This window comes from Phacochoerus africanus, chromosome 2 (assembly GCF_016906955.1).
Source record: "Phacochoerus africanus isolate WHEZ1 chromosome 2, ROS_Pafr_v1, whole genome shotgun sequence".
NCBI lineage: Eukaryota > Metazoa > Chordata > Mammalia > Artiodactyla > Suidae > Phacochoerus > Phacochoerus africanus.
Window position 1 is genome coordinate 266,011,934 of NC_062545.1, and position 12,874 is coordinate 266,024,807.

The 12,874-nt window shown below is 38.2% G+C and overlaps 1 protein-coding gene across 1 annotated transcript; it reads left to right on the forward strand.

The window, feature by feature from the left end:
- The first annotated feature begins 319 nt into the window (after nt 1-319).
- On the forward strand, nt 320-1,298 carry LOC125121382 (olfactory receptor 1J4-like). The gene has a single exon (XM_047769610.1). It carries the CDS (start codon nt 328-330, stop codon nt 1,267-1,269), a length of 942 nt encoding a protein of 313 aa, XP_047625566.1. The 5' UTR covers nt 320-327; the 3' UTR covers nt 1,270-1,298.
- The last annotated feature ends 11,576 nt before the right edge of the window (nt 1,299-12,874 follow it).

Sequence of the window (12,874 nt, forward strand, 5' to 3'; positions counted from 1 at the left end):
CTTGGTCAGGTGTTCCCTTGAGAGTCAGTATAGGATCCTTTATGTCATATTTATTAGTCTATGTCCAGTTAGTAGCTTAGTGTCAGAAACATGGTTGATTAAAAAGAAAAAAGAAGAATGAATTTGCTGGTTTCCATAGAAAGGAATCATGTTGACTGTTTAGGGTGTGTCACTTGTTTTGGAAACACTATGTGGTTAAAGAAATGCAGGCACTTACTCTTTTTCTCCACAAGAAAGTCAGAGCCCCTAGTGTGGTGGCCACAATTGCAACTTCAATGTCACTGATATTTCCCACTCCCCTCCTTCCCCAGAAGACAGGAGAGGAGCATGAGGATGGAGAACCAGAGCAGCGTGTCCAAGTTCTTCCTCCTGGGGCTGCCCATCCCACCAGAGCAGCAGGGTGTGTTCTTTGCCCTGTTCTTGGGCATGTACCTGACCACAGTGCTGGGGAACCTGCTCATCATCCTGCTCATCAGGCTGGACCCGCACCTTCACACCCCCATGTACTTCTTCCTTAGCCACTTGGCCCTCACCGACATCTCCTTTTCCTCTGTCACTGTCCCTAAGATGCTGATGAACATGCAGACTCAGGATAAATCCATTCCCTATGCAGGGTGTGTAGCACAGATGTATTTTTTCATATTTTTTGCATGTCTGGATGATTTCCTGCTCACCTCAATGGCCTATGACAGGTATGTGGCCATCTGTCACCCTCTCCACTATACCACTATTATGAGAGGCGGACTGTGTACCTTACTAGTAACTGTATCCTGGATTCTCTCCTGTGCAGTTGCCCTTTGTCACACCCTCCTCTTGACCCAGCTGTCCTTTTGTGCTCACAACATCATCCCCCATTTCTTCTGTGACCTCGGTGCACTGCTGAAGCTCTCCTGCTCAGACACCTCCGTCAATGAGCTGGTCATTTTCACAGTAGGACTGGCAGCCATTAACCTCCCCCTTGTATGTATCTTGGTCTCTTATGGCTGCATTGGAGCCACCATCCTCAAGGTTCCATCCACCAAGGACATCTGGAAATCCTTATCCACGTGTGGATCCCACCTCTCTGTGGTTTCTCTCTATTATGGAACAATTATCGGGCTGTATTTTGTCCCCTCATCTAGCACCTCCAGTGACAAGTACATAGTTGCCTCTGTGATGTACACAGTGGTCACCCCACTTCTGAACCCCTTCATTTACAGCCTGAGGAACAGAGACATGAAGGGGGCCCTGGGAAAACTCTTCCACAAGGCAGCAGTCTTGTCTCAATGATGTTTGCTCATCTATATAACAGACACATGTATTATGTAACCCAGACCCTACACCTCTTATCTTGAGCCCAGCTGGTACTAAATTTCAGTACATATTTGGAACCTGAAGTGCATTTTTTTCCAGGCATTCTTTCTTTTCCTAGCAACTCATTAGTATCAATTGTGATTTATTAGTTGATATTATTGATTACTGCTCTTGTCTACAATATTCAGAAATTATATGGCTGGTAGTAGTTATGTCTCTATTTATTTCCTGAGAATTTATTAGTTCTTTATAAAACATCTTTATTGAGGTACAATTGTCCTATAAATACAATACACATTTAAAGTGTCAGATTCATATTCTGATATAGTATACCTTGTGAAATAACCTCCACAATGGTTAATTAATATATTCATCACCTCAACTTTGTTACCATTTAACTTATTTGTGTGTGGGGTGAGAGAACTTAAGATCCACTGTACTAGAGAATTAAATATCAAGTGTACAATACGGTCTGGTTTACTATAGTCATCGTGCTGTATATTTGATCTCAGGAGAACTTATTCCTTTTACATAACTGGATCTTTGTCCATTATGCTAGTGAAATAAGTCCAACTCAAAACGAGAAAAATACTGTGTGATCTCACTTTTATCTAGAAACTAAAATAGTCAAATTCATAGAGCAGGGGATAGGACTGTGGTTGCTAGGAGATGTGGAGGAGGATATAGAAGCTAAAATAGTCAAATTCATAGAGAACAATATAGGATGGTGGTAGCTAGGGACTGGGGAGGAGGACATGAAACTCATTATGAATTGGTGGAATCTCCAGGCTGACCAGGCTCCTGTGGCATAGAAAGGTGCCAGGACTGGGACTTGGTCAATTATGTACTTTCCTTTCCTTGCTTCCCATTCAGTAATATTTTCATATTTTTCGTTGTTGGTAGTGATGAGAATGGGTCAGGAGAAGAAACTGTAGAACAGCCTTTATTGCTCAGGAACAATCCACAGCTGTGAGTTCAGCTCCTCCACTTAAGGACTCAAAGCTTCTTCTGGATTTTAGAAACACTGTTCACTCTGAGACACTGCTGTTCCCTTCACTCAGCAGTTCACTCTCAGACTAGTTGTCTCTGGAGTATTCTGACAGCATGCATGAGTTGCTGAGAATGCCTGCTCAGAGTAGACTGGGAATGAGAAAGACAAAGAAAGCATCCTCAGACTGGAGTCTTCCATTGCCCCTATTGAGTTTAGTGTCTGTCTCATTCAATGCCTTAATTATGAATCTCCATGAAAATCATTTTTTTCTCAGGTTAATGATACAAGTTTTATGTTAGCAATCTATGTAATAATCATTTTTCTTCTACATCCAGTGAGGGACCACATAGTTGTTCTTCAGTCTGTACTTAGTTAAAGATGAATGTGATCAAAACTGTTTCTGAGGCTCAGCACCACACAGCTGTAAGAGTATTTGGGAAAACAGTTATCAATTGCAGGCTCTACCTGCCAGAGTGTGTGGCCCATGGCAACTCCCTTCCTCCTCGGAATACCCATCCCTTTCTTCTTCTGCAGAAATTGAAAACATTACAAATCACCAAAAATATGTTTAATTTCAAACAAATGTGCTACTAAGTTTGGCTTAACATGACCACTGACCAAGAATAATGAATATTTGCTTCCCCTGCCTGTGTATCAGTATTACCTTTGTCCCATATAAATGTTCATGCCTATAGCTCTGCATCCAACTCTTCAGGACAACAGGGTTTTATTTCTTTTGCAGAAATTTCTAGGAGTGGAAATTTTGGGTGAAGAGTTTGTTTAACTTTATGAGAAACTGAACAATTTTTCAACAAGGCTCTATGTTGTGCATTACCGCAGACCATGTATGAAGCATTCCAATTTCTAATAACATCCTTAGTGCCTCTGGTATTTCCAGTAATCTGATTTTAGCCATTCTGATGGTTTTTCTGTGGTTTTCATTTCCATTTATCTAATGACTAACGATGTGTTTCTTTCTACAGACTGATCTACTGTCTTCTCTTGTGAAATATCTTTTTAATTTTTTATATATGCTTTTAAACATAATTGCATTGGTTATCTTTTGCATATGTTCTGGATTTGGCTCTTTATCAAAAATATGTTTAACAAATATTTTAAGCCAGTCTGAAGCTACTCCTTCCATTTTATTAAGAGTTTCTTTCCAAGAGTGGATGCATTTTATTTCTATGAAGTCTGAATCATAAGTTTTCCTTTTCAAGTTCACGACTTTTGTGTCCCATTTAAGAAAATATTGCTTACCCCGTATGTTCCAAGATTGTATCCAATGTTCTCTTCAAAAAATAGTTTTGTAGTAACAGATTTACACATTTGACCCATGTCTAGGTACATTTTGCATGTGGTCCAACATAAGGGAGGGTTCATTTAAGACGTATTTTTGTTGACTCATGCTGGCACCATTTATTGAGACAGCATCCTTTCCACATTCAATTGCCTTGCTGCATTTGTAAAATATTAACTGACCTTAGTAATGCTGATCTATTTCAAAATTATTCATTCTATTCAAATTATTCATTGATCTATATTCCTATCCTCATGCAATTATTGTTGTTTTCATTGCTATTGTTTAATAAACTATTGTACAATTAGATAAAGGAAGTCTGGCAGTTCTCTCTCTCTCTCTCTTTTATTTTCTGTTGATGGCTGCACCCACAGCATCTGGAAGTTCCCAGTCTAGGGGTCAAATTGGAGCTGCATCTGTGGGCCTAAACTAGACCCACAGCAACATGGGATCCAAGGTTCAACTATGACCTACACCGCAGCTCATGGCAATGCTGGACCCTTACTGATCCTTTTTGGGATTAGGATGCTGATATTTTGCCTTTGGTTGCATTGACTCTGTAGATCAACTAAGTGGAGAGCAGGCTCCGGAATTATATTGTTATGCAATTTGCATGCAAGTTATATCTCTATTTACATCCTCTTTAACTTCACCTGTGAAGGTTTTATGCTTTTTAATGTATTTTATTGCAAGTAAATTCATCCATATGTATTTTTTTTTACCTTTTGTACTGATAATAATATATAGAAATTCTCAAGGCTTACTGCTAGGTTATAGAAGTACAATATTTTTGGGGGGTTTTGTTCATTAACTTTGTTTCCTGATACCTTGTTAAAACTTCTTAATTCAAATAGATTTGGGGGAAGATTGTTTTGGGGTTCAATCTCCCCCATTTCCCCCCTTTGCTTAGATGAATTTTATTTGTATTATTCATTTTATCTCTTTTACTGTGTTCTTATTTATATGTCTTTTTTTGAGCCTCAAGTGTTTACCTCTGTCTTTCCAGCTTTTCATTTCCTCTTTTTGTGTGTGTCTGGCTATGCAAAATGCAGTAACTTTACAAACTTTACATAAATATAACACTAAATAGTATTTGCTAGCATTTGGAGTGGCATTTAAGGCTAAGTTATGTCCTAACTCTAGTCTACTTGGGGTGTGAAGAAGGAAAACAAAATATTTGGAAGGAGTTTGATGTGTGACACATAGGAAGAATACCACAATAGTGACTGCCTTTATTATGCAATTATCAAATTCCATAAGCTCTGACTTAGGTGGTCCCATAGGTGAAGGAAGACAATCTGGATCTGTTGCCTTTCTTTGCATGGTGTTCAACCTGGATTGCCATTCTTCGTGTATTTTTCTGGATCTTTTCAATGGTAGGGTCTCTTTTCCTATACTACATCTTCTCTATTATTCAGCCAGAAAAAAAGCATGAAATAATGCCATTTCCAGCAACGTGGATGGACCTAGAGATTAGCATACTGAGTGAAGTAAATCAAAGACAAGTATCATGTGGAATCTAATTAAAAAAATGATACAAAAGAACTTATTTGTAAACAAAGAAGCACACAGATTTCAAAAGCCAAAATTCAGTTTACCACAGGGGAAACCACTGTGGGGAGGGAAGAATTGGGAGGTGGGAATAATACATACACATTACTGTATAAAGTAGATAATTAACTAGAACCTACTGTATCACACAGGAAAATCTAAATAGTTTGTAATAAACTCTATGGGGCAAAGGAATGGACATCTGTATATGTATGACTGATTCACTTGGCTGTACACCTGGAACTAACACAATGCTGTAAGTCAACTCTATGCCATAAACATTAAATAAAAACAAAGGAGCAAGCCACAGGCACTCAGGAACTAAGAAAATGGAGCCCTTTAAAATGGATTCTTTGGAGAGTCAAGAATATTTAATGAGATATCTATCAAAAGATATTTAAAGGCATCGTATAATATTTAGTAAATTTTCACCATGAATCTTTGTGTTACTTCAACAAATGATCAGCTAAAAATTAAAAAGTATAAGCGGACTGACATACCGATATGCATTAAAGAAAAATGTAAATATTGTAATAAACTATCATAGAAAAAAAGATATAAAATACCATAGAAAACACATTCTGTTTAAGGAAATATAAAAGTGATAAAAACCATTGTAGGAAGATAAAAAAAGAACAATGGAAGGGTGAAGTACTTTGACTTTATCATTTCTTTTCATGTCTGTTTTATTTGGATATCCTTTAGGAAGCACAATTGATTTTATTTTATATTAATTTATTCTCTTGTGTTTTATGTCTTAAGAAAATATTCATCTATTTTTAATTGTTATTTCCCCAATTCATTTTTTTTCTACAGTACAGCAAGGCAACCCAGTTACACATACACGTACACATTCTATTTTCTCACATTATCAGGCTCCAACATAAGTGACTAGACATAGTTCCCAGAACTACACAGCATGATTTCATTGCTAATATATCCCAAGGCAATAGTTTGCATTTATTAACCCCAAGCTCACAATCCACCCTACTCACTCCCCCTCGAATTGGCAACTACAAATCTATTCTCCAAGTCCACGATTTTGTTTTCTGTGGAAAGATTCATTTGTGCCTAATATTAGATAATTGATATAAATGATATCATATGGTATTTGTATTTCTCTTTCTGACTTATTTCACAAAGAAGAGAGTCTCTAGTTCCATCCATGTTGCTGCAAATGACATTATTTTCTTATTTTTTTATGGCTGAGTAGTATCCCTTTGGGTATATATACCACATCTTCCCAATCTAATCATCTGTCAATGGTTATTTGGATTGTTTTCATGTCTTGGCTATTGTGAATAGTGCTGCAATGAATATGCGGGTGCATGAGTCTTTTTTAAGTAGAGTTTTTCGGGATAAATGCCCAAGAGTGGGATTGCTGGGGCATATGGAAGTTCTATGTAAACATTTCTAAGGTCTCTCCATACTGTTCTCTATAGGTGTTGTACCAGCTTCCATACTAACCAACAGTGTAGGAGGCTTCCATTTTCTCCACACCCCATTAAGCATGTGTTATTTGTAGACTTAGTAATGATCACCATTCTGACTGGTGTGAGGTGGTATCTCATGGTAGTTTTGATTTACATTTTTTGTATAATCAGTGATGTTGAGCATTTTTTCAGGTGCTTATTGGTCATCTATATATTGTCCTTGGAGAAATATCTATTCAGGTTTTTGACCATTTTTCTTTCTTTTTTTATTTTTTATTTTCCCACTGTACAGCAAGGGGGTCAGGTTATCCTTACATGTATACATTACAATTACATTTTTTCCCCTACCCTTTCTTCTGTTGCAACATGAGCATCTAGACAAAGTTCTCAATGCTAATCAGCAGGATCTCCTTGTAAATCTATTCTAAATTGTGTCTGATAAGCCCAAGCTCCTGATCCCTCCCACTCCCTCCCCCTCCCATCAGGCAGCCACAAGTCTCTTCTCAAAGTCCATGACTTTCTTTTCTGTGGAAAGGTTCATTTGTGCTGGATATTAGATTCCAGTTATAAGTGATATCATATGGTATTTGTCTTTGTCTTTCTGGCTCATTTCACTCAGTATGAGATTCTCTAGCTCCATCCATGTTGCTGCAAATGGCATGATGTCATTCTTTTTTATGGTGGAGTAGTATTCCATTGTGTATATAGACCACATCTTCCGAATCCAATCATCTGTCGATGGACATTTGGGTTGTTTCCATGTCCTGGCTATTGTGAATAGTGCTGCAATGAACATGCAGGTGCACGTGTCTCTTTTAAGTAGAGTTTTGTCCGGATAGATGCCCAAGAGTGGGATTGCGGGGTCATGTGGAAGTTCTATGTATAGATTTCTAAGGTATCTCCAAACTGTTTTCCATAGTGGCTGTACCAGTTTACATTCCCACCAACAGTGTAGGAGGGTTCCCTTTTCTCCACACCCCCTCCAGCACTTGTTATTTGTGGACTTATTAATGATGGCCATTCTGACTGGTGTGAGGTGGTATCTCATGGTAGTTTTGATTTGCATTTCTCTTATAATAAGTGATGAGCATTTTTTCATGGTTTTGTTGGCCATCGGTATATCTTCTTTGGAGAAATGTCTATTCAGGTCTTTTGCCCATTTTTCCATTGATTGGTTGGTTTATTTGCTGTTGGGTTGTATAAGTTGCTTATATATTCTAGAGAGTAAGCCCTTGTCGGTTGCATCATTTGAAACAATTTTGTGCCATTCTGAAAGCTGTCTTTTTGTTTTCTTTTTGGTTTCCTTTGCTGTGCCAAAGCTTTTCAGTTTGATGAGGTCCCAAGGGTTTATGTTTGCTCTAATTTCTATTGCTTTGGGAGACTGACCTGAGAAACTATTCATGATGTTGATGTCAGAGCGTGTTTTGCCTACATTTTCTTCTAGGAGTTTGATGGTGTCCTGTTGTATACTTAAGTCTTTCAGCCATTTGGAGTTTATTTTTGTGCATGGTGTGAGGGTGTGTTCTAATTTCATTGCTTTGCATGCAGCTGTCCAGGTTTCCCAGCAATGCTTGCTGAATAGACTTTCTTTTTCCCATTTGATGTTCTTGCCTCCCTTGTCAAAGATTAATTGACCATAGGTGTCAGGGTTTATTTCCGGATTCTCGATTCTGTTCCATTGGTCTGTCTGTCTGTTTTGACCCCAGTACCACACTGTTTTGATGACTGAGGCTTTGTAGTATTTCTTGAAGTCTGGGAGAGTTAGGCCTCTTGCTTGGTTTTTGTTTCTCAGGATTGCTTTGGCGATTCTGGGTCTTTTGTGGTTCCATAGAAATGTTTGGATTGTTTGTTCTAGTTCTGTGAAAAATGTCCTGGGTAATTTGATCGGGATTGCATGGAATCTGTAGATTGCTTTGGGTAGTATGGCCATTTTTACAATATTGATCTTCCCAATCCAGGAACATGGAATATCTTTCCATTTCTTTACATCTTCTTTGATTTCTTTAATTAAAGTTTTATAGTTCTCGGCATATAGGTCCTTTACCTCCTTGGACAGGTGTATTCCGAGGTATTTGATTTTGTGAAGTCTAATTTAAAAGGTACCATATTTTTGTATTCCTTTTCTAATGTTTCATTGCTGGTATACAGAAATGCAACTGACTTCTGAATGTTAACCTTATATCCTGCTACTTTGCTGAATTTATGAATCAGTTCAAGTAGTTTTGGGGTTGAGTCCTTAGGGTTTTCTCTGTATAGTATCATGTCATCTGCATACAGTGACAGTTTGATCTCTTCTCTTCCTACATGGATGCCTTTTATTTCTTTGGTTTGTCTAATTGCTGTGGCTAGGACTTCCAAAACTATGTTGAAGAACAGTGGTGAGGGTGGGCTTCCCTGTCTTGTTCCAGATGTGAGTGAGAAGGCTTTCAGTTTTTCCCCATTGAGGATTATATTTGCTGTGGGTTTATCATAAATGGCTTTGATTATATTCAGGAATGTTCCCTCTATACCCAGTTTGGCGAGGGTCTTGATCATGAATGGATGTTTGACTTTGTCCAATGCTTTTTCTGCGTCTATTGAGATGATCATATGATTTTTGACTTTTTTTTTTAATGTAGTGAATTTTGCTGATGGATTTGCGTATGTTGAACCATCCTTGTGAACCTGGGATGAACCCAACCTGGTCATGGTGTATAATTTTTTTGACATGTTGTTGGATTCGGTTGGCTAAGACTTTGTTGAGAATTTTTGCATCTATATTCATCAATGATATTGGGCGATAGTTTTCTTTTTTGGTGGTATCTCAGTCTGGTTTTGGAATGAGGGTGATGGTGGCCTCATAGAATGTCTTTGGGAGTATTCCTTCTTCTTCCACCTTTTGAAAGAGTTTAAGGAGGATGGACACCAATTCCTCTTTATATGTTTGATAGAATTCTCCTGTGAAGCCATCTGGTCCTGAACTTTTATTTGTAGGGAGTGATTTTATGACCTCTTCAATTTCATTTCTAGTGATGGGTCGGTTCAGTTGGTCTGTTTCTTCTTGATTCAGTTTTGGCAGGCTGTAAGATTCTAGGAAATTTTCCATATCTTCCAGATTGTCAAACTTGTTGCCATATAGTTGTTCATAGTATTCTCTTATGGTTTTTTGTATTTCTGCTGTATCTGTTGTGATTTCTCCTTTTTCATTTCTAATTTTGGTTATTTGGGTTCTTTCTCTCCTCCTTTTAGTGAGTCTGGCCAGGGGTTTGCCAATTTTGTTGACCTTTTCAAAGAACCAGCTCTTGGTTTTATTAATTTTCTCTATTGTTTTTTGAGTCTCTATTTTATGGATTTCTTCTTTGATCTTTATAATTTCCTTCCTTCTGCTGACTTTAGGCCTTTTTTGTTCTTCTTTTTCTAATTTGTTTAGGTGGAGGGTTAAGTTGTCAATTTGGGGTCTTTCTTCTTTTTTGAGAAAGGCCTGTATTGCTATAAATTTCCCTCTGAGCACTGCTTTCGCAGCATCCCATAGATTTTGAGCGGTTGTGTCTTAATTATCATTTGTTTCAAGGTAATTTTGAATTTCTTTCTTGATTTCCTCATTGACCCATTGGTTTTTTAGTAGCATGTTGTTTAGTCTCCATGTAGTTGTTTTTTTCTCTTTCCTTTTCCCATGGTTGATTTCTAATTTCATGGCATTGTGGTCAGAGAAGATACTTGAGATAATTTCTATGCTCCTAAATTTATTGAGATTAGCTTTGTGTCCCAATATGTGGTCATTCTTGAGAATGTTCCATGAGAATTTGAGAAGAATATGTATTCTGATTTTTTTGGATGTAGTGTCCTGAAGATATCAATGAAGTCTAACTTTTCTATTGTTTCCTTTAGGATCTCTGTTGCTTTATTGGTTTTCTGTCTAGAGGATCTGTCCATTGATGTGAGGGGGGTATTAAGGTCTCCTATTATGATTGTATTCTCATCAATATCTCCCTTTATGTCTGTTAATATTTGTTGTATATATCTGGGTGCTCCCATATTTGGAGCATATATGTTGATGATAGTAACATCCTCTCCTTGGATGGATCCCTTAATCATTAAGTAGTGTCCTTCTTAGTCTTTCTTCATGTCTTTTGTTTTAAAGTCTATTTTGTCTGATATGAGTGTTGTGACTCCTGCTTTTCTGTCATGTCTATTGGCGTGAAATATTTTCCCCATCCTTTCACTTTCAATCTATATGTATCCTTTGTCCTAAGGTGTGTTTCTTTTAGGCAGCTTATTGAAGGTTTTTGCCTTTTTATCCATTCAGCCACTCTGTGTCTTTTGATTGGGGCATTCACTCCATTGACATTTAAGGTGATAATTGATAGATGATTATTTATTGCCATTTGAACCTCATGTTCCAGTTGATTCTATGGTTCTCCATTCTTCCTTTTTTTTTTTTTTTTTGGTTGGATGGTCTCCTGTTATTATCTGCTTGAGTGTATGTTTTTTTTTGTTTTGTTTTGTTTTGCAAATGCAATATTTGGTTTTGGCTTGTGGTTGCCCTGTTTTTTAAGTATGCTAACCCCTTCCCATAATTGTTTGTTTTAGCCTGATGGTCCTGTAAGTTCAAACACTTCGTTACTATATTAAAATTAAGAAGCAAAACATACAAACAAACAAACAAAATGGGTTATTTCCTAACATCCCTTGCCCACATTTTATGGTTTTGATGACTCTTTTTTATTTTTTTTCTTTTTAATTTTATTTTGTTTGAGGCCTGTTCATGATTAAATCTGTATGCTGGCTTATTTGAGTGACTGCTCTCTGATTGCAGTTTCCTCAGTCCTAGTTCTTCCTCTTCTTCTTCTTTTTTTCTTTTCCTTTTTCTTCCCTTTCCTTCCTTTCATTTTGGTTTAGAGAAGCCCTTTCAAAATTTCCTTTAACCTGGGTTTTGTGTTGCTGTATTCTTTAAGTTTTTGTTTGTTGGAAAAAAATTTTATTTCCCCTTCTATTTTAAATGATATTCTTGCTGGATAGAGTATTCTAGGTTGCATATTTTTTTCCTTTGAGCACTTTCAATATCTCTTGCCATTCTCTCCTGGCCTGTAGTGTTTCTGTAGAGAAATTAGCTGATAACCTTATGGGGGTTCCCTTGTAGGTAACATTCTGCTTTTCTCTTGCTGCCTTTAGGATCCTCTCTTTATCACTAACTTTTGCCATTTTTATTATGCTGTGTCTTGTGTGGGTCTATGTGGTTTCAGTTTGTTTGGGGCCCTCTGTGCTTCTTGTATCTTGAACCCAGTATCCTTTAGATTTGGGAAGTTTCCAGCGATAATTTCTTCAAATATATTTTCCATTCCCTTAACTTTTTCTACTCCTTCTGGAATTCCTATTATGCATAGATTGGCCTGCTTTATATTATCCCATAGGTCTCTTATATTGCTTTCCAGTTTTTTGATTCGGTTTTCTGTCTGTTGACGGATTGAGTGATTTCCATTATTCTATCTTGCATATCCCTGATTCGTTCTTCTGCATTATTCATTCTGGTTTTTACTGCCCTTAGTTCAGTTTGCATCTCTGCAAATGAATGCTCTAGTTGTTCTTGGCTCCTCCTTATATTTTCCAGTTCCTTTCTGAGGGTGTCTGCATTAGTGTTCATATCTTCTCTTAATTCCTTCCGTGATTCACTATTTCTCTTTTGAACTCCAGGTCTGTCTGACTGCAGAGATCTGTTTCATTGTTGACTGTTTTAGGTGAGTTCTCCTATTGGTTTGCCTGGGGGTGGTTTCTCAGCTTCTTCATCTTGCTCGTTGTTTTCTTTCTCCTGAGGGAGTTGTAGTCTCCGTTATTGGGCAGTGTTTGCCTTGTCACTGCCGTGGAATATTTCCTGAGGACTGGCGTTGTTGGTCAATCTTTTTTGAGGCAGTGTGGCTTTTCCGGAGTGTTGATGGGGCTAACAGTGTTTCTTTGAAGCAAAGGAGGACTTCCTGAGGGCAGACAGGACTGGGAGGTCCACACCACGATGGTAGCAGATTTCACTTGGTCATGCAGGGCTTGCTCTGGTGTTTTTAGGCTGCGGGGCTCTTGCAGGGGGTTGGTGGTTTTGGGCATCTGTTCCTCAGGAGTGCAGCACCCCCTGGGGGCTGGAGCAGCTATCTGGGTCACTGAGAACCTAAGAGGCTCTTCCCTAGGGCAGCCCAACTCAGAAGGAGAGCCTGAGAATGTAGGCAGATCTTTTCCCAGTCTGGCCAAGCTTGTTGTAGCTTTTCTGGGCTGCAGGGGCTCTTCCAGGGGGCTGGTGGTTCTGAGCAGCTATTCCGTGGGAGTGGGGCACCACCTGGGGGC